General features: G+C 44.1%; 1 protein-coding gene across 12 annotated transcripts in view; it reads right to left on the bottom strand.

Moving 5' to 3' along the window:
- Positions 1 to 2: 2 nt before the first annotated feature.
- Positions 3 to 21,035, bottom strand: part of GIT2 (GIT ArfGAP 2) — a 51,493-nt gene continuing 30,460 nt past the window's right edge. For 3 of the 12 annotated variants that reach the window (XM_059140901.1, XM_059140902.1, XM_059140906.1), the window contains 7 exons: positions 19,091 to 19,240; positions 15,249 to 15,497; positions 13,500 to 13,589; positions 9,036 to 9,118; positions 8,248 to 8,436; positions 3,965 to 4,028; positions 3 to 3,239 (listed from right to left, as the gene is read on the bottom strand). In XM_059140901.1, the coding sequence (XP_058996884.1) occupies positions 3,027 to 3,239; positions 3,965 to 4,028; positions 8,248 to 8,436; positions 9,036 to 9,118; positions 13,500 to 13,589; positions 15,249 to 15,497; positions 19,091 to 19,240 (1,038 nt within the window). In that variant the 3' untranslated portion in view covers positions 3 to 3,026. Of the gene's footprint in view, positions 3,240 to 3,964; positions 4,029 to 8,247; positions 8,437 to 9,035; positions 9,119 to 13,499; positions 13,590 to 15,248; positions 15,498 to 16,050; positions 16,817 to 19,090; positions 19,241 to 21,035 lie in introns of those variants that run through there. The other 9 variants (XM_059140904.1, XM_059140905.1, XM_059140903.1 and 6 more) reach the window with 8 other exon arrangements.

Genomic DNA, 21,035 nt, shown 5'->3' with positions numbered 1-21,035 from the left:
GATACTGCAGAGCCTGTTTATTGCATAACTAGCAGGCACAAATTTCAGAACGATCTTACAACGCTTACAGGGTTGTACAATAATTACAGGAATAGAATGTACAATAAACATGAAAGGTACAGAATAATGGGTCACATGGATAGAACACATTTAAATGAAAGGCATTTCGTTTTTCCTATGCAGCATTTTCTTTCATAAAAACAAGGGTGCCTTTCACAGGGGACAGGGAGAGAACATTCTAGGATTGGAGAGCTCACAGCCGCTGTGGATAGACACATGCTCGTCTCACTCTTGGTTCTGCAGCTTCAGTCACTCCAGAGGTGTGTGTCTGTGGTTCCAATTGTGCGAAACGCTGTATTTGTTCTTTGGCAAATAAGAACTATTTGCGTTCTGAGGCAGAGGAGGACTTCAGGGCGGAGCTGTCTTGGTCGGCAAGTGTCCGTTTCATAAAGTGCACTTCCATCCTATCAGCTTGTGGCCCGGGGGTGGGGGGCGATTTGAGAACGAAGAGTAAAAAAAGGACTTTAGAGAACGCAGGCATTAGTGCAAGGCATGGAGCACATGTGCAAAAGGTGGTGAATGGCCGTCCAGGCAAGGTGCGATTTGCCAGCGGGACTGTGTCGCAGAAGAGGCTGAGGAAATGTGCAGGGTAGTAAAGGAGGCATCTCACTCCACCCAGAACTACTCTCTGGAGTCCTGGCACTGGGTTCCCAGAGCAAAAGTCTATGGTGCTCTTGCGATTGGAAATGCTCTCTGGTCCCTGCACTTGTTGACCTTCTCTAGGGGCACAGAGACAAGGTCTTTCATCACCTGTTGAGTGTTGCAGTAAAGATGCCGCTGCATCGCGCCCCCGACCCCAGACGACTCATTATTTAGAAGTCTGTCCTCCCTGGGAGGCTGAGGCACCGACTCAAGATGGCCCTTCCCAAGCCAGGTGTTTGTCAGAGAGGGGAAGAGGGACAGCGAAGTACGTGCAGCACGCAGACAATGTCAGATGGTGCTGGAACTTAATTTAAGGTAGATGTCCCCTCAGCATCCGACAGGAACATGGCACTTAGGATTGTGCAGACAAGTGGATGAGTCTTTTGGAGATGTGGACCTTTCCCCAGGCTACTCAGTGCAGCGAAATCCAGCAAAAGCATCCACACCCCAGGACTTAGTAAACCAACACCATCATGGTGCTTCCTTCACAACAGCATTCGGTCAAGCTATGAAGATATTTGTGGGTCAAACAGTTCTGTGACAAGACAGGCTTATTTAGCACACACTGAGGCAACTGTGATTACTCTGACTTCTTCATGTGTATGAATGAAGCACTATGGGACAGACTGTATGGGTAAGATGAGGACTAACAGCAACTTGATACAGGGTAGGGGCGGCCAGGGGACACATAAGGCTTGGAAGTAAACCAAGCGTGGCCTCCCCACTGCAGCAGACAGGACCCCTCGGCAGAATCTGTGAGCTGGCTGCCTAGAGACTACAGCTCACCCCCGCTGTGTGCTGTGAGAATGTTTCGTTGCCAACATTTATAAATAGAGAAATGGCAAAAAACTATTCATATTTCTGGTTATTCTTAAAAAAATCAAAGCTCTGTCAACCCTGGCCCCACTTTTCCATAAGGTGGCCCAAGTGGAGCTGGAGAGCTGCTGTCCCTCCTGGGTGTGCCATTGCTCCCCCACTGGTCCTGCGGCCCTGTTCTGTACCTGCCCACTCCATTCATCTCCATCAATGCTGCCTGGCCCCTCCCGTCCACAAAAACACCACAAGAATCAGGGACAGGGACATGCTTTACCATTCAGAGCAAGAAAGGTAGTCTTAGCAGTTTAAAAAACCAACGTCAGTATGTTCTAGAACCTAAACCTGTACTTTTGTAGCTTCAGGATAGCTGGCAGTCAGCTAGAGCACTCTCTCTGAGGAATTTATGAAAGAGGAGGTCTAATTTTTAAGTACCAGTGAGGTAATGGAGGAGAAACAAAATCAGATTGTATAAACCTTACCTTATAAGAAGTCCTTAAAGGTGATGAGATGTGCCAAACAGGCCGTGGGAGGAAACTTTAAGTGGTTAGAGGAACTGAGTTCTGGGAGAGAGATACATTATCATGTCAGGGAGTAGGTCATTTCTCTTCCCACAGTTTATGGCAGTGGTAGCTGAATGGGGTGGCACAGAATTAGTCATGGCTTGTGGGACACGGCATTTTTGCCACATGTTTGTAATGACACATCTGGTTTCCTGTGGGAAGGCAGAGCACTGAGCCGTGTGTGATAACATGGCCGCACTCCTACCTGGACAAAGCCAAATGACAAAATGACACGGGACATGGGGGATGAGTGCTCACATGGCACCACGGGGACCTCAGGATGACAGTAAGAGACGGAGGATCTAGACAGAAACATCAAATAAAAGAACATCTAACAAGATAAAACAGTTAAAAGCAATGAAGCAGTTCATTGTTTCCTTCCAAGAGAGACTGTCACACTACTTTTAGAGAGGAGCAAAGTCCTTTCTCTACATCCGTGTTTGTAGACCCCCCTACTAAACTTAGAGATTCTTGCACTAGGGCTGGAAAATTCACTTATTGCACAATGCTTGCTTGGGAATAGATGAGGTGGGTTTTTTTTTTTTTTTTTTAATCCAACTCTCCCCAGAAAATGTTTCACTAAAAATCTCATTTATAATATTAACCCTAAACAGGCAGTTTTCAAAGGGATGGAAAAGGTCTAACAAACCTGAAACAATGAAACTATGCACTTGGGAGGACTATGACCATCAACTCAACAACAGTCACTGACAGCACGACAGAACATCAGCAAGGAAACTGGCAAACAGGCACAAAATAAGGCAAGTGGGTTAAATTAATAGTTGAAAATTTGTTAGAAAACATGCAAAAATAATACTGAGTTTTTTTAAAAAAGTTCTAAACTTTCATTAAATGTTTGTTTCTGTAAAAACTGGCAGAATTCCACGTCTCAATTTGAAAGTGGACCTTAAAAAGCCAAGAAAATGCAAGGGCCGGGCACTGAGCTGTTCAGTTGTTGTTCTCTTTGGTGGTGATGGTGACCAGCTGCTTGGCAGCCTTGGCGATGTCGTAGGCGCACTGGATGACCTGCTGCGTGACCAGCTGGATGTCCGTGGGCGGGCCGGGCTCCCCAGGGAGGGTCTTCTTGCACTCGGACTGGAGTCGGTAGGCACTGGATGTCAGCAAGCGCAGGGAAGTCCTCACCGTGTCAGACTTGGGTTTCTGAACGGAAGAACACAGTCGCCTGTGTGAGCTGCATGGTGGATATCCAAGCACAGGGACAAGCATTCCTGTGAGGACAGCTCAAGCTGTTCCATGGGGCATGCAGTTTCATCGTGCCCTTTCTCAGTGGGGGTGCTCAGGACATGCTCAGACGCCCAAGTGCTCCAACTCAAATGTCAAAGTGTACGCAGTGCTGTTTTAGGACACCCTAGTCTGAGCTGGTTTTTCAAAAACAGTAACCCGCTCGGGTGAGATATTCCAGATACAATTTTAATCTATTTCTGCTTTGCCTTTCAGCACAGGGCTCACACATTCTTGCCTTATTAAAACCAATATTCATAGGGGTGCCCAGGTAGCTCAGTTGGTTAAGCGTCTGGCTTTTGGTTTCAGCTCAGGTCATGATCTGACGGGTCCTGGGATCGAGCCCGGAGTCAGGCTCCTCACTCAGTGGGGACTGAGATTCTCTCCCTCTGCCCCTCCTTCCCGACTCTCACGCATATGCATATGTGCACTCACTCTCTCAAATAAATAAATAAATCTTTACAAAACAAAACAAAAAAAGCCCACTGGTATGCATGTAGGACAAAATGATTTCCAGGTCCCTATGACTGCATATTTAAAAACTTGTGCTAAATAAAGTATAAATAAATATAGTATCAAGGATCCTGAAGAAATTTCTTTCAGTTCATTTAAAAGGGTCTGAACCAAGTACGGAAGCAACTTACTTTGGGGAATAATGCTGCCATTTCAGTAACGGCCACGTGTATCCTCTCCGAACAGGGGATATAGCTGCAAGAACATTGAAGAGGTTATTCAAAGACAGCAGAAGCACGAAGTACTGCAGAGATGGAGAGAACTCATGGGCCAGAATGTACTCCATTTATATTCCCCCAGAGAAGGGGTTGGGGCCACTGCCAGTGGATGCCATGCCAATAGGAGCAGGGTCCCCATCCTTTCCTCAAAGTTCAATCAATCTGCTACAGTCTCCAGGTATGGAATGTAGGCAACACACAGAACTAGCCGGAGAAGCCATAGCCAGCCAGCCAGTCTGTGACTGCAGTCCCACCACTTCTGGGGGGGTCATTAGATTCTCGTATGCTTCACCTTTCTCAGTTCTTGAGAGAGAGAGGATTTCCACACCAAGGTCACAGAACTTAAAAATAAAGGACTGAAAAAAGTCCTTAAAATTCAGAGTGGCGCTTACACCTCAACATCCTCACTTTGGTTAAAACTGATGGACACATCTCAACTGTTGGGGAATCAAAAGCTTTACTTTGGGTAAAGAGGAAACACTGAGGTCCGCTCTTTTTTTGGATCACTCACCCACTTTCTCATGAAGCTGCCATGACTTTGCTTGTAATAACGGGCTAGGAGTACAGCCAGCACTTTCTCTGCCTGCTTAACAAGCTCTAAGAAGACAAAGTGCATGGACTCCGCCTGTCCTCATTCTTTCCTCCGGGCACTGGCATCCTAAGGGCCATGAGATGGATGAGAGCTGAGAGCTGAGGGTTTGGGAGCACTGAGAGAATGCCAGCTCTGTTCCCATTTTTCAAAAGAGGAGAAACTGAGGCCTGGAGAAGCAGAGAATGTGTCCAAGGTCCCACAGTCGGTGAGAGGAGAGCCGAGCACAAACCCAATTGTCCAGCACCTGAGCCCCGGCCCCTTACCACATGCCACAGGCCTCTTCTGCTATCAGAGACACAACACATTCACACCTTTCTTTAGAGCAGGCCACTTTTCATTCATGACTGGTGACTCTAACTTCTTAGATGAGGAGAACTGCAGGGATGGAGACTTGGGCTTCACTCGGCTTCTTATTCTTGGCACTGGGATGTGCAGCATATGGGGCTGGTTTCCCGCACCTTCAAAATATTAGGCTCCCACCCACAGCATGTGTTACGAGGTCCAGAGACAAAGACACGCTGAAGATAGACAGAGCAGCAGCTCTTAGCCAGCATGCTACCACTGGCCAGGGCTCTGGTTTCAGAACAACTGACCCAGAACTTGGGGCGGGGGCGTGGGGAATGGGATATGAGAAAAGCTCACTAGCAGCCTGTTTGCAGCATGTTAAGAAATATGGTGTGAATATGCAGGTATGGCCTTCCACAAGCGCCCATGGGGCTGTTTTAAAATTTCCTTTCCAAGACAGGGAATGAAATCTCATTCAGCAATCAGCTTAGCACTTAAAGTCCTCAAGTAAAATTCTTTCCCCATTTTTTAAGTCATAAAGTTGGCTTCTGCTTAAACACTGTCTAATAAGCAACCTCTGTATTTCATCTTTGTGAGAAATCTAGTCTCAAAACTAAGACTGGCTACATTTTACATTTCAAGAGAGTGGTTTATATTATCTTGAAATTCTTCAAATGAGCGATCCTGACTTTTACCTTTGTGAGCAGTTAGAACCATACTCCACAGAGTAACAAAAAAGCCAAGGCAGAGGGAGTCATTTCCCTTATAAATGAAAGGGTGACAACCCATCTGGACACACAAACACTCAGGGAAAAAGGCTGTGTCTATGGCAACCACTGTTTCAGCCATAAATCTTACTTGATCTAGTATGTCCATTAATAACACGTTAACAGAGACTCATACCTGAAAGATTTTTGCTTAGAGTTTTCCTTTTGACCCAGAGATATAATTCAGTCTTCCCTCTGCTACACAGAAGACAATTTTCTTATGGAAACCTCCCTAAAACTCTCTCAGTACGAAATATTTTAGGAAGTCCTCAATGGGCCACAAAAGAAAGCACATGCAGATAAATGAGAAAGTCATCCTCCTCCTCCTCACTCAGGGGAGTTCATGTTCACAACTTCAAGGTGTTATCCTTCCTCAAAAAAAGGGTTTTGTGTGCAATATGTAGTACTCCTGAGTTGTGTCTTTGTGCACGCATGTGTGCATGCATGAGAGACAGACAGACAGGCAGGCAGGGAGTGGGGGTGGAGGCCCAGGGGAGGATCAGGTTGAGGCCAGGTCAGGAGCTGTGGGCAGCTTGCCGGGCTCAAGGGACCAGGGCGAAGCCTGAAGGTGTCTTTGTAGGCTGCTGGTCTACTTGGGATGAGCATAAGCAACAGATGAACAAGAGGAGAAGGCATGGGTTTAATCAGTACAAGGCAAAATTATAAAGTAGATGTCTTGTATATGTCAGTAACCAGAGATCTTAGAACATTGAATAAATCATAAAATACTAAATCTCTAGATCAATTATGATTTAAACTAGAAGAGTGAACTAATGACTAAACTCTGCATCATTCTCTCATGCTCTTAAAAAAATCAGATCCTGAGGTTTTTGAATGGGTTTGTACATCTTAAAAACAAACAAACAAACAAACAAACAAACAAAAAGTACCTTACTGTGGTCTCTGAGGCCAAAAATGGCTTCTGGGCAGATATTTCTGACAACTACTGAAGAGAACAATGCAATGTAAATATATTTTTTGGTTTGAAATACAGTGTGGCACTTCTGAACTGGAGTAAAATGAAAAGCGAAGCCTGTTGTCGACTGGTGGGAATGTCTTGAGTGGGGAGGCCATCTCGGTATTGGGAGTCAGTTAAAGACTGCCCTTCGGTGCGCTGTGACATATGTTTACGCAGGGAGCTCCTGAGGCATGGGGGTGTGTAAGAGGGAGGCTTGCCTGGGAAGAGGGGGATGAAAAGCCATGTAATTCTCATGGAAGGAGGCTGAGCAACAGCCTTCCGTTTTTTCTCCGAGGAACCTCCAGCAGTCCACCCAGAAGACGAACTCTCATCCTTCACTAAACACTGTCCACTCCTCTCCTGTTGAGTGGAAGAAGTGACCCTGGGGGAAGTCAGAGGTGTAGAAAAAGGGAAAGGGGAGAGAAGGGGAGTCTAGTCTGGCGGTGCTGGGATCACAGAGAAGACAAAAGATGCTGGTGCATCTTTATGTGGAGTGAGAGAACAAGGAGGCCAAGGAGGTGGAGCACAGTGTTCCTTGAACAACTTACACTCTGCCGACTACAGAAGACAGTGAGATTGGTGAGGGCTTGTGCCTGACCTCTGCTGCTTTCATAAACTCAATGGGAGGATGTTACATGGGTTTCACGAATGTCTTTCGACACGGCTGCCCATGTGAAATTAGGACGTCACCCCGAACAGTGAACGACTCATCACAAGTTCTCAGAATTCGTGCTCAGTGAACAAAAGGTTGAGCTCCAACAAGAACCAGTCCCTTCTTCACCATAAGAAATAACTCTGCAGGGGCCGCCCAGGGGGCTCAGTAGGTTAAGCGCCTGCCTTTGGCTCAGGTCATGATCCCCAGGTGCTCGGATCGAGCCCCTTATCTGATCCTTGCTCAGCGGGGAGCCTGCTTCTCCCTCTACCTGCCTCTCCCCCCACCCCACTCCTGCTCTCTCGCTCTGACAAATATAAACAAATAAATTCTTAAAAAACAAAAAACAAAACAAAGCAAAACTGCAGGATGTGGTTCTGCTCAGAGTAAGATGCCTCTTACTTCAGGAGCATCGTATTATTTGGGTGTCAGTTAGATTCACTTTTATCTGTAAACCACTTTGTTTCCTAGATGTTCACACATGCTTGCACACATGCACACACATACATGCACAAAAAGGAGACCTAAGAAATCAAATTCGTGTCAGGATACCTTTTAAATCAGACAACTCTGCTCTAGCTAGAGAGACCACAGGGAGCACAGGGGTTGGAAGAATCAACCGCAAGCTCTAAGGAAGCTTCTTTCTTTCCTCTTGATATCCAGCACCAGGAATAGGACTAACCCTAACTAGGCTGCAATTCTATTTCTAGAGGCATCTGTTTCCAAAGCACTTTTCATAAGAACATGGAAAATGGAAAATACCAAGTAAAAACAAAAAAAACCCCACTGAAATTTACAAATTGTTCTTAAGCCTGTTACACAAACTGAACTTTAAAAATAACAGCATGCTGAAATAAACCCAACCCATCCTTGTTGGTAATGGAGCAGCATCTCTTTCAGAGCATGTGTACTTTTCCAGGTGGGATTTCCAAGCCCTCTTACCTGTCATGTTTATTTTCTTGAGCTGCTCTCAAGAGCTCCTGTATGTTTTTGGTGATCTGTTCAGTTTTCCGGATGACGTCTTCCGTGCTGGGGAGGATGGGGCTTGGGGCTGTGTGGGGTTCCGCTGTATCTGGTACTGAGCCGTCGCCTTGCCACACCATACTCCTCTGCCTTCCCTTTCTGCCTGACCTGTGACCATCAGAAAGTGCCTACATGTGACAGGTGCTTCTCAGCTGCCTCTCTGCTTCTAGGAGCCAGTGCATGTGCACCTGCTGAATGCATGAGCTGGCTGCTTATGTGGTTTCCTATATCCTGTCGGGCTGGAGACTCACGGTGAGGCTGCTTCCTCAACAGGCAGCCACAGCTCACATGGCGGCTGCTTCATGCTACCACAGGGCTGGAAATTATGAGTCTCAGAGAAAGGGTCAAGATGGGGAAAGGGAGGAAACAAGTGGAACAGCAAGGATGTGCTGTTACAGAGCTATCCTTAAGCCAGCTCATCCCTTGGGCTACAACATAGAATGTGACCTCATGTTGACTTAAGAATACTGATTTTAAGCACATTACAGCCTCAGAGACGTGTATAATATGCTGGTAAAAGAAAACCAGGCCCCTGGGGTAATAATAGGATAAGAGGTTGAACTATGAACTTATGCTTCCATGTTTTATGACCTCTTAGGTCTGAAAATACAGAGCAGGCACGTGGGGGATAAAGTGCGTCTCCTGAGCACGGCTGCTAGGTCTCAGGTTCAAGGGCCCACCCCAGGGCAGTTCTCCTGCAGCTGTACCCTGTGTCGTCTGGGTCCGTGTCATTCGGGGTGTTGTCATAGTCACTTTCAGGCGTGCTGTTCTGCTTCTCCAGCCTGGATGCCTGCAAGAGAGAAAGGCAACACCCATTATGTTTCAAGCATGAGACATTTGGGAGCCTTGCCTAGGAATCAATACCTATTAGGCTATGTGGCCTTCAGGCCCCAGATCTCACTTGGGACAGGAATGAACCCTTTATTGAAAATTTAGTAGAAGCTGAATAGTAGATCCAGAAATGACTTCTCTCCTTCTTGGCACCATTTTCTTCTTAGCTCAGTGGCAACTCCATAAACAGATCCCTGGTATAAACTAACACAGACATGTGAGGCAACAAACTATATTTAGTTCTCTAAGGAGTATGGAGTTTAACTAAAATACAATGCAACACAGGGTAGCACTTACATACTCAAGACCTTTGGTGCTAGAAGCCGGCTGCAGATTATCTAGTCTAATACCAGATGAGAAAACAAAGGGCCAAAAGAGCTAAGGGACAACACCAAGGCCACAGAATCAGCAAAAAATCAGCACCAAGAACCTAGGTCCTGTCTCCTACTAACTCCAGTATTCCATGCCTGGGGCCCTGAGGATTGTCACTGCTCAGAGCCCTTAGGGCTCTCCAAGAACTGCCCTTAGAGACAGTTGGTATGAGCCACACAAGAAAACTGGTATTACTGTTGCATGTTTTTTGTGAACCAAAATGGATTAATCCAGCATGACACTTGGTTTCCAACCACTTTTATGTTTCCCAAAACATCTATCCCTTAGGGTACAAATAATTGATGCAATTGTGGAGTTTTAAAAATGAGACACAGATTCAGTAGAGGAATCCTAAAAATGTTTTGGGCAAACGCCAGCACAGTGAAGCATAGGTCTTCTAGGGTGACCAAATTTGGAGGGGACCACATTACATTCCCTTGAAGGGGGCTATTAGTTAGTTCTGGAGTGTTATAAAAATGATTTCCCAGGGCGCACGGGTGGCTCAGTGGGTTAGAGCCTCTGCTTTTGGCTCAGGTCATGATCCCAGGGTTCTAGGATTGAGCCCCACATCGGGCTCTCTGCTCAGCAGGGAGCCTGCTTTCCTTCCTCTCTCTCTGCCTGTCTCTCTGCCTACTTGTGATCTCTGTCAAATAAATTAAAAATAAATAAATAAAAATGATTTCCCCTCAGTATTTATTTTATCCACAATGTTTGAGAATTTCATCCTCTAGAACAGAAGTCAGTGGAATCTGATTCAAAACCTAACAACTACTTTGCAAAATACAAATACGAGCTATTTCCACCTTTACACCTTGAATTTAATCCAAGTTAATTGAAACATGTGATTAAGGAATTTTATTGATGCTGCAATGAATGTGGCTAAAGATATGGCTGTAAATTAAGACCCTTGTTCAAACCTATGGAGACTTTGTATCTTCATCCAAAAGAATGGCTAGCGTAGAGTAAGCCAGTCTAAGAGTCAATATGAAATCTAATTATCTGCTCCTTGCTGGTAATGCTGCTTGACCCTCTGAAGGCCCGATGCAGACTGGAAAGGCTGCCAGCCCCAGGGTGAGGAAAGACTTATTCATGCCCCATTTCGCTTTACTCTCCCCATGGCCTCCTTTTCCCCTCCCAGGGCAAAGGCGCCCTTCCACTGTATGCTGAGGTTTTCCCATATTTGAGTGTTCCTATTTGGTTCTCTAATATAAGATGCTTGCCAGGTTCCTAAAATTCAATGTGAGTTCATGCTCTATCTAATCAAATTCATCTGGCAAATGATTTAAAGTGTTGGCTTGGACCCATGTGGAGAGTCTGTAAAGCTACTCTATAAAATCTACGACAACCTTCCAGATCCCTGAGTTTTCCTCTCCTATCAGTAAGCAGTTCTGTTTTACCGGGTGCCTTATTCTGACCTGGCTTTATGAATCTATCAGTCAGTTACTGGATCCTAGAAGTGTAGCTGGAAGACCAAAGCTAGGCATGTACCCTGTGCAGGAATAGGGAAAGCAGGCTCTTCTAGAGGTGATCCAAAATAAACAAAAATACCCATCTTACCTTTCACAGGGAATGCTTATTTCCTTTAGTTTTAATATACACATACACATGTGTATATGTGGATGTGTGTCTGTGTGTGTACACACACACATGCACATACAAAAATGAAACATAAAAAACTTGCATTTAAATAATTATTCTAGAAAATTCATCCAGAGCTGCTCCAGTGGAAAAATCTAGAAAACAGAATTAAACCCAGAAAATCTCACATTTTTATAATCAATCTTTCTGTTTTCCTTGGTGTAAATGTGATAATTACAAAACAAATGCATTACCCCGCAATGATTAAAGTACCAGGTTTCATTCAAACATTTTAGAAGAGTTAACAACTCATATATCCAACAAGTACTCAGGAAATGCTCCTCAAGCACAGAAAACAACATATAGCAATAACCATCTGGGAAATCAGCTACTCACAGTCTTTCATCGTTGTCAACAAAAGCAAGGTACAGGATTTCAAATTAGTCAGCATTTAATTATATAAAAACGATTGTAAACATGCAGAGCTAAGATTAAGACCTATTAGTTAAAGTGCTGCTCTCTCAAAGCTGTTAATAGAAAAGTTACCTTGTAGCTGGTGCTGGTTTAGTTTACTGAATAGATGTGCAGTTTTCTCTGAATACCATAATAGCTTAAACTCATGATGAAGCTGTCAGGAACAATCAAGATTATCAGTATAGGGGCGCCTGGGTGGATCAGTGGGTTAAGCCTCTGCCTTCAGGTCAGGTCATGATCTTGGGGTCCTGGGATCCAGCCCTGCATTGGGCTCTCTGCTCTGCAGGGAGCCTGCTTCCTAACCCACTCTCTGCCTGCCTCTCTGCCTGCTTGTGATCTCTCTCTCTCTCTCTCTGTCAAATAAATAAATAAATAAATCTTAAAAAAAATTATCAGTAATTGTATGTAATGATGTAACTGTTAATCTTGTATAAAACTGTCTCAGCAAGCAGCTGTGTACGGATTTTCAAAACTACCAAAGATAAATTTTTTTAAAACAAATTTCACAGTGGGCAAGAGATTTACTTGACCCTTATTAATAAAATTTCAAATAAGTTGTTTCATTTCTATTTAACTGTCCCTCAGTTAACTGAAAAATTACAATAAAAACATTGCAATTTAATTTCTGAACTCTTCAGAAGACCAATACAATAAGAATTCCTTTTAATAGATTACCTCCAAGTGTTGAAAGGGCCTGAATGAGCCATACGGCACTGGTAGTGGGGAAGACAGACTCTCTGTCATTCCTACTGATGTGGAAGGAATGGAAACAAGCCTAGTGCAAACCCCACCCTGTCTGGGAGAGTACTGCCTCACCCACAGCCACCTTCCTTCCTCTCCAGTTAACCCTTCTGTTAAAGAAAGTGTGCCATGACCTGAATGCACATCTTCAAAACCTGTACACTCTCCCACTGTTTTTCAGCTTGACATCATGCACTCTTTGTGTAGGAAAGGATTTTTTTTTTTTTTTTTTTTTTTTAATTAGCTCCCCATTCAGCTTGGAGCCCAGTGCAGGGCTTGAACTCATGACCCTGAGATCAAGACCTGAGATTGAGAGTTGGATGTTTAACCGACTGAGCCAGCCAGGTGCCACAGGAAAGGATTCTTTAAACTGACCATGCCTTTGGGAGCAGGAATGTCATTCAAGTCCCTAGGATACTTCGACTTACCAAAAGGTTGGGTATAGAGGAGGTGGTTAATAAATGTGATTGTCTGGCTACTCTTAAAGGGGCTTATTACCTGGATCACATACTGTTATAGGGAATGTAAATCATACATCATACATACACAAATGATGTATGATTTACAAGCTGGACTTGACCAACTCAGTAAGTGATGATCACCATACTAACAGCTGTCTACACCTCCAAAGCTGCCCCATGTTGCAATTCTGATGCAGGACACAGGGACTGCAAAACCTGGGTATGTCAGGTATGGCATGGACATAAAAAATGTCAACAGGCAAAGAAATAAAAAAATAATAAAGCATGATGTCTTAGTGTTTCAGTTAGCCCAAGTATACTAATGTTGATCTGATAACTGTTACTCTCGACAAATTTGACACAATTACCCTATTACAATATTTAACCAGCAGCCAGCTAATTTTCTGATTGTTTAAAGAGACAGTATGTTCTGAATAAATGTTATAGGGCGAATTACAAACTTTGTTAATATTAAGTGAAATTGAGCAACACGGGGTTAGAGAAAAGGGAGACCGCCTCCTACAGACATGCATGTGCGTGTGTGTCTGCACGTGTGTGCATGTGTGTGCCCTTGAGCCGCTGTGGTGAGACACCTGGGGGAAGTACTGCCTCATGCAGGACAGAAGGGCAGTTAGTGGAGGGCCAGGAGAAGCACAAAGCACGGAGGGGCACTGCCCCTCCTCCAGAGAGGAGACCGGTCAGAGTGTACTTAACCCTTCGGGTGCTTTCGTCCCTCGACCAGGAAAGTGTGGAGGGGAAGGAAGGCAGAGACGAAGAGGAGGTCACAAGCGCACTCCTCCCGATCTGGAAGGGGAAAAAAAAACACACTCGGGAAAATACAAAACAAACAAAAAACCCTACCACCTACCCTGGCTTTAGTCCAGGGCTTCCCAGTAAAAGAATCCTAAAAAGTAACTCACTGTGTGAGATCAATGCTGAAATTTCTGTGACAAGCAGGCTTACTGCCATGCTAACTGATGACAGGTCCCCAGAAATGTTTACTCCTTTAGTGAGATGCCTCCCAGAAATTACTTGGAATTTACAAAGCTACTTTTCCATAAGAGAAAAGATAACATCTAGCCTAATTTGTTCATTTTGTCAGTTTTTTTTTAATGGATGGCCTTAAATGAATATTTGTTTTTTAATCAGGATATACTTGAAATAAGAAACTATATGAATGGTTCAGTTGATATAGGTTATTAATCTATTCTTCAGTACAGATACAGAACTTTAGCAATAAAATAACATTGCATTCTAAATGTTTCTAAAATAAAAAAGGATACTGTGAAAACTGACAAAGTTGCTTTTCCTAATTTTTGTTTTCAGTTATACAAAAATAAGATTAAGTTAGTTTGATGGCATTTCCATTACACCAAACATATCAAATCAATTGCCTTAGGATGCTTTAGCCGAAACAACTTAAAAAGCTGAAGAGACCCACCCCTCGCCGCCCAACTACAATACAACACTGAAATTTTATTGCACTTAAGCCTGACAAAATTAAACTAGGGCTTAATTTACTAGACCATATCCTTTACTCTGCATTTACTCAAAACTTCTTGGAGACTCCTATAAAATTTGACTAAAGAAATAACTTTCACATTCATGAAAGATAAATACTACTCTCTGAAAAAAACAAGTTCTAAAGGGCTGTAACATTTTGTCAAAACATGGGTTTTTAAAACAAATTAATCCAAAAGAAAAGTAACATTTGAAAACCTCAAAACACAATACTTATTCCACTGTAGAACAAGGTGGTTAGCAGCCTGTTACAGAATGCAATCTTTGGCATACAATACTTGTAAAATTGGTATAGAGGTTTTACATTTTCCTTTTATGAAATGACACAGCAACATTTTCTCCATGAAGGGGAGGAAGGGGATGCAGAAGCTAAGCAGGCAGGCTGACCACATGCCGAGAGGCTGAGGAGGTGCAGAGGCTTCCAGACCTACCCTGAACGTCCAGGCCACACACACCACCTGCCCCGCCGGGAGGGAGCAGAAAAGGCACACTGAGTTCTAAGGGCTCCATTTCACAGAGGGGCACCTATCTGTCTACATCATAGAAGATGGCACTTCCTTCTGCTGGTGACCTTTACCATTTGTTTTAGGTTTCAGAATTGGGGAAGAAAGTTTGTTACAAAAGAAGTTCCAGTACTGGCTGGCTGGGAAAGATATGGATATGAAGGAGAAAAGTGGCGGGGGCGGGGGGGGGGGGAGGTGTTGTAGTGCTCAACAGGAACCAGAACCTGAATCTTGCTATAAAACTTTCAGCCAATGGCCCTGTCTGCTTGCAGGAGTATAATGAGCATCTGTTGACATGTTAATACAGCAAACACAAGGATAACTCTCCTAGCCCAATTTGGCAAAGCAGAGACACAGGGATCTGCAGGTTCAGAAGAGGGAATGCAGGAGTCAGGCTGGACAGAGAGTGAAGAGCGTAAGCGCCGGTGGTGTTACTTACGTGCGCAGGGAAAGGCTGGAGTCTCGTCCTGCTCTCTTCGGGGTGGTTCACTTCTCCCATTGGGAGATATGGTTTCTGACCTGATCCCGTCTCGTACATGGACATGGGCCTACTGCCCCGGGCAGACGGACGTCGCTTTAAGGAAGAGTGGTTCGAAGTGTCTGTGTACTCAGAACCAGTTTGCACCTGATAAATATTGGTTGTGGCCTGTTTCCTGAGGTTCAAATTTTCACTCTGGAGTGTTTGAAGCTGAAAGAAATGTTTGGCAGTGGGACGGTGTTTTTCTATAGCAAGCAGAAAAAGCAAACACCAAGTAAACGCATACAACTACCAGCTTTAAACAGTAAGAACAGTAACAGCTAGCTGGGTTGAAAGTTACAGGCAACTACAAACAAGAGCTCGCTCTCCTAGAATGAGTGACACAAATCAACTCACTTTATCACTCAAGCAAATTAAACAGGCTTGATTTCTCATTGCAGAAAAGTTATAGTTTGGACTTTTTAAAAACAAAATGTCTAACCACTTAAAAACTGGTCATGGTGGGCCTAGGAAATGTTTGCAGGCAAGCCAGACTCTGGATTCTTCTAAGGCTGTTTCAAGCAAGAGCTTGAGATCATGATGATTTAGGTAAGCTGCTTTTCAAATGAGCCCTGAGCAATTTGCAAATGCCAAAAATGCCAGCAGACACCATGGAAGCAGCACAAAGATAACCGGAGTTGCTTTGCAAAGCAAGAAAGACAGTGAAGTTCAGCTTACAAAAAATCAGATGGGCTACTGCTTCCCAAAAAGCCAACAAGAAAAATTATAATCAACAAATTTTTATTACAGAATACTCTTGATATTCCAAACAATTTAGAACTTCTTTAAAAAGAGAGGGAACCGAATCATGGTACGTTTGCTATATTAACATATCACGAAGAAAAATGGAGGCCTATCAAACTAAGTTAACATCTTCATCTGAATGCTCCACGTAGCACGCTTGCTTCCCTCTGGTGATTGATCAGCTTTCAGCCAGGGCCGGAATATTTGGCCTCTCTCCTTTGGCTTTGTCACCCAAAAACGCGACCTTGGCGGTGTCAGCTTTAATTACTCTAATCTGCCTGGCACCACCCTTAGAGGCTGTCACTTGGAGACTCTGACTGCTCCTTCCATTCCTCACATGCAGGCTGCTTCATGATGTTTGATGAGTTAGAGATAAGGGATCAGCAAGGAATCGTGTTACTCCTTAGCGTCTGGTATTTGAAACACAATTAACTGAGTCCTGTCTGCACAGTGTCCTTCCCCTCTGGTGCTCCTTCATCTTCTAAGACATTTTATAAGCTGGGTGTGGTGTAAGTTTAGCTGTCTACTCTTTGACAGAGACTGTAAACTCTGACCAAATTCCCCACCGGGGCCAAGGCTTAAGTCTGCAAGCAAATGTATTTGCACCAGAAGATCATTACTTTTTCAATAGTAAACCCATTCAGTGTTAGGAGTTACTTTCAATTTTTATTTAGAAAGCACCGATCTGTGAATTATACACCAATAGTGGCTGCTCCTCTTCATTAATTAGCATCTTTTCCAAGCAACTGTTAAATATGAAAGATCAGATACAAATCATGCTACTTTGTCAGCTATATAGATAAAAAACTTTTACCTAACTTTGAAATAAAACCAACACATCTTTGCAAAATAAGCAAATTCTACATACTTTACAGTAATAGCGCCAAATTTTGGGGACAGTCTGATTTATACTGCCTCTGCCACAGAAATACCCTAACTTCTGTTTTTCCCAAGGATGATCCACTAAGGAATGATAGAGTGCTTCTATACCACAAAGGCTTACACGGTATAACTTCTATGTGCGACTCATTTCCTAATGAAAGAACAGCTACAAAGTGACAAGCAGCCACTGAAAATTCCTACATTCCAGGATAGAGACAAGCACAAGGTGCCTGTAAAACTATTTATTAGTGAGCCCATGTCACTAAATGGACACAGTCCAGAAAGTGAGGAGCAGAACCGCACACGCCCCTCCATGAATGACCAGTGTGTCTGGTCATGTGCCTGTCTATGTAAAAACCTTCTCTTAAGAGTTTTTTAGGTAATGCTTTGTCATCCAAAAATGAATGCCTTGAAATTTGAAACTTCAACTTAACACTTGTCATGCCTCTAAAATATCCAGGGTGGATTTTACTTGAATGTGTTTGAGAGCACAAGTTCCTTGTCTTGATTTTAAAAAATTTTAGTCCTCGGTATTTAGAGAGATGTCCTAGAATAAACTTGATCGATGCTATCTTAGTAAGAATCAGACTATACATGTTTGTTTGGAAGGAGTGTAACAGGAAACGAGAAGTTACAGGTAATCCAATAGCTCCAGAAATCAAAAGCATTTCTAAGAATTGAGGAGATAATCCATGAGCAATGGCAAATAATTTCACTTTGCATTTCTTAATGCAATTTTTCTTAAAGCAAATGTGGCATTTGCTTTCAGAGATATGAGGTTATCTCTGGCAATTTCTACAAATACTAAAGGAGCATTATAAAAAAAAAAAGAAAAAAAGTGATGGTTAGCAGACTGATTTACACTGGCAAAGTCAGCATGTTTCAGAAAAAGTCACCTCAACAAAAATTATTAGTTCAATTAATGGGACAAACTGTAATTCATTAAACAAAAGATATTTCAGAAAAGACAGAAGTGCAAGCCCTGTATGATACAGCAGAAGGGCTCTTGGTCTACCCTGCTCACAGTTGCACACCAGCCCTTGATAGGGCCAGGCTGGCCCAGAACAAAGGGTGAATTAAATCTGGTTGATCTACAGACAGTATTACAGGTTTGGGGCCATTTATCTAAAAAAAAAAAGATCTAGAACTCCACACCAAAAGAATCCTAGACCAAGCCCCAAGCGAGAGTGTACTGCAGTGTCCTTCCCTGACAGGCAGAGGGGACAGACCTCCTTCTTCTAGTTCCTTGGGCTTCCTTTAGGGGACGTGACTGGGAAGGCCCAACCACACAGGGAGCGCACCTTGTCCTCTGTTCCTGATAATGATTCTGAAACATTACTCTTCAAATGGCAGAATTAAGACACAGATACATACTTTGTTACTTTGTTTTGTTTCTATTTAAGGGGAAGTGCACAAAATCTGACAGGGACAGCCTTCTCATGAAGAGTTGCACACATAATCCCCCTTTAAGCATATTCCTTGCTACTAGTAGCCAGGCTCCTTTTAGGGGCAAATACATTCATGTATTTCTGTCTCTCCCAAAAGGCAGTGAACGAGAACATGCCAGGCAAGTGGGATTGTCTCTTACTAGTGTACAGCTCTTGCCAGTGCAAACGAAAATGTTTTCTTATATTTATGGAGTCCCTACCCCACGGCAGGCCCTGCTCTAGGCTCTGAGGATACCCTAAATTAGTAAGTACTGGGGATGTGGGGACAAAGCTGCCAGAGCTGGGTGGGTAACAACAGAATATGAGTGAGCAGGGATGGCACCCTCTGCATGGAACGCTGAGAAGGGCTTCTGCCTGCTCTGTCTTCATGGTGTGGTTCTTTAGAATGAGCAATAGGATGGCGTGCATCCATGAGGGGCATCCACACTCCCAGGAAGCACGGAGCAGTGCAAGGGTGGCTGCAACTAGGTTCAAGTGCCTGGGAAACTCACTCTGGACTTATTTCTAATCAAAACCACTTCATTTGAAATATCCAAATACATACTGGTTCCAAAAAGCTTGGTCCAAAGGTTTTTAGGTCTGTTACAATAACTGCTTTTCTTCCCTCTGCCCACCAGCATTGTGCCTGGGATTCTTCCTTATACTACAGGGTTAAAGAGTCAATCATCCTGGCATTTATTAACATGTTACCTTTTTCTGCATAATTCTCAGCTCGTCACTCAAGTTGTTATTCACCTTCATTAGCTGTAGTATCTTGGCTTCAGAAGCCACTAGAGCGTTTTTGACCTCCATAAATTCCTGCACAGTGACTGGTCCATCTGATAAATCTGAATCTAGGCTCTAAAAATAAATTGGGGAAAATGTTCACAATCTGAAATGACGATAACATGCAAGACTCATAGCTAAAGAATTTTAAATTCTGACCATGCCAGCTGGACTGCAAAGTTAATCAAAGCAAATCAAGGCTTCTGGGAGGAACACAAAAATAAAACATAAAGGTAGGGTTACTATAATATCTGAAAAATATCAGAGTCAGTATTTTCTAACAGAACAGGGAGTGTGGCCACAAATCTAGTCTGACGAGGACTCCCGGAGCACCTGTCTTGTATTGCCTGTCTGCCTTCTCTTGCTCATTCCTTTTTCCTTTTTTCAATACATTCTTTCAGTAATTCCTTCATTCCAACCTATTTGTATTGAGCATCAGGCAGCATTCTAGGGACTTGGGATATATAAAAAAAAGAAAATAGACAAAGATTACTGCTTCCATGGTGTTTTATACCCCAGCAGAGTGGGAGAGAGACAAAATAAAAATAAGTGACTACCTAATATGACAGCAGATGACAAGTGCTGTGGAAAACAGAGAAAATGGAGCAAGGTGAGGGGCTGGGGAGACAATTAGGAGTGAAGGTGAGTGCCTTTTAATGAGACAGGTGGGATAAGCCTTTGGGTAGGTGAGATATGAGTAACAGCTGGAAGGACATCAGTCCAGTGGCTGTCTGGAGGAATGTTCTAGCCAGCAGGAGCAGGTGTGCAAGGCAGAGAGGATGCCAGCTGGTAGGATCCCATCATGACTTTGGCTTTTGGTCTGAATCTGGTGCTTCCGGGGACGCTGGGCAGGGGCGTATCAGATGGGACAAGTGACTCTTGCTGTCCCCTCTACATTCCCTGTATCTGCCGGTGGCACTACCCTTCTTGCAGTTGTGTGAGCTGGACAGCTCTGGACACATCTTCTGTAGGTCTACGTCCCCACTTCAAACATTTGAACTTATTGCTGAGACCTGTTTATCTGTCTTTGTCCATTCTCAAACGTTTGCTGAGCTCCTTTGGGGCGAGATCTGGGGCAAGGTCTTGGGGACTCAGCAGCAGGTGGACCAGCAGGCCTCTGCTGCCTTCTCCTTGGGTCCACACTCCCTTGGCTACTGTGACTTCCCTTCCATCTGGACCCTCTTAGCATGGGCTCCACAGCGGCCTCTTCAGCAGTGCCCCAACAGGGTTTCCTTCCTTTGCTCTCTGACCTACAAAGAACCGTCCTCCCCAAAGAGAGGAACCCAAATTGCTGACTATTGCCCCCCTGCCCTGCCTAAGAGGTTCCTGGGCTCTACACTGCCTGCCAAGGTAGGGACTCTTCTGTCTGAGGTCATGTTCCTCCATGGCGTGACCCCTGCCCTCTGCTACAGTTGTGTGTCCCAGTCCTTTCAGGTTGTCTCTACCAAAAGCAGGTTCTGCAAGACATCCTCCTTCACCTTCTCTCTGCCTAGATCACCCTCCCCTGCCTCCCCACACACCTAATCCCATGCATCCTTTAAGGCACATGTTGACAAGACACTTACACAGTGCCCCCGAACACTTGTCCTTGCCAACAAGCTGGGTGTCCTCTCACATCCCTACCCCTGGCTTCCATGTATCACTTTGTACTGCTGACTGCAGTTCTCTCTCCTAACAGGCAGGGGGCGGCCTCACAGGAAAGGGACTGGGCCTCATTCGGGAGAGTATGATCCAGAGAAGTTACTTGACAAACATTTACTGAGGGAATAAAACACATCAGCCCCTCCTCACAAGTTTTATAAATCACAACCGAGGTAGGACTGTGATTCAGCAATCAACTTAGGGACACAGGATCCCCTATTTTAAAACG

Source organism: Mustela lutreola, chromosome 11 (assembly GCF_030435805.1).
Source record: "Mustela lutreola isolate mMusLut2 chromosome 11, mMusLut2.pri, whole genome shotgun sequence".
Taxonomy (NCBI): domain Eukaryota; kingdom Metazoa; phylum Chordata; class Mammalia; order Carnivora; family Mustelidae; genus Mustela; species Mustela lutreola.
This window is presented reverse-complemented; position numbering and strand designations above follow the sequence as displayed.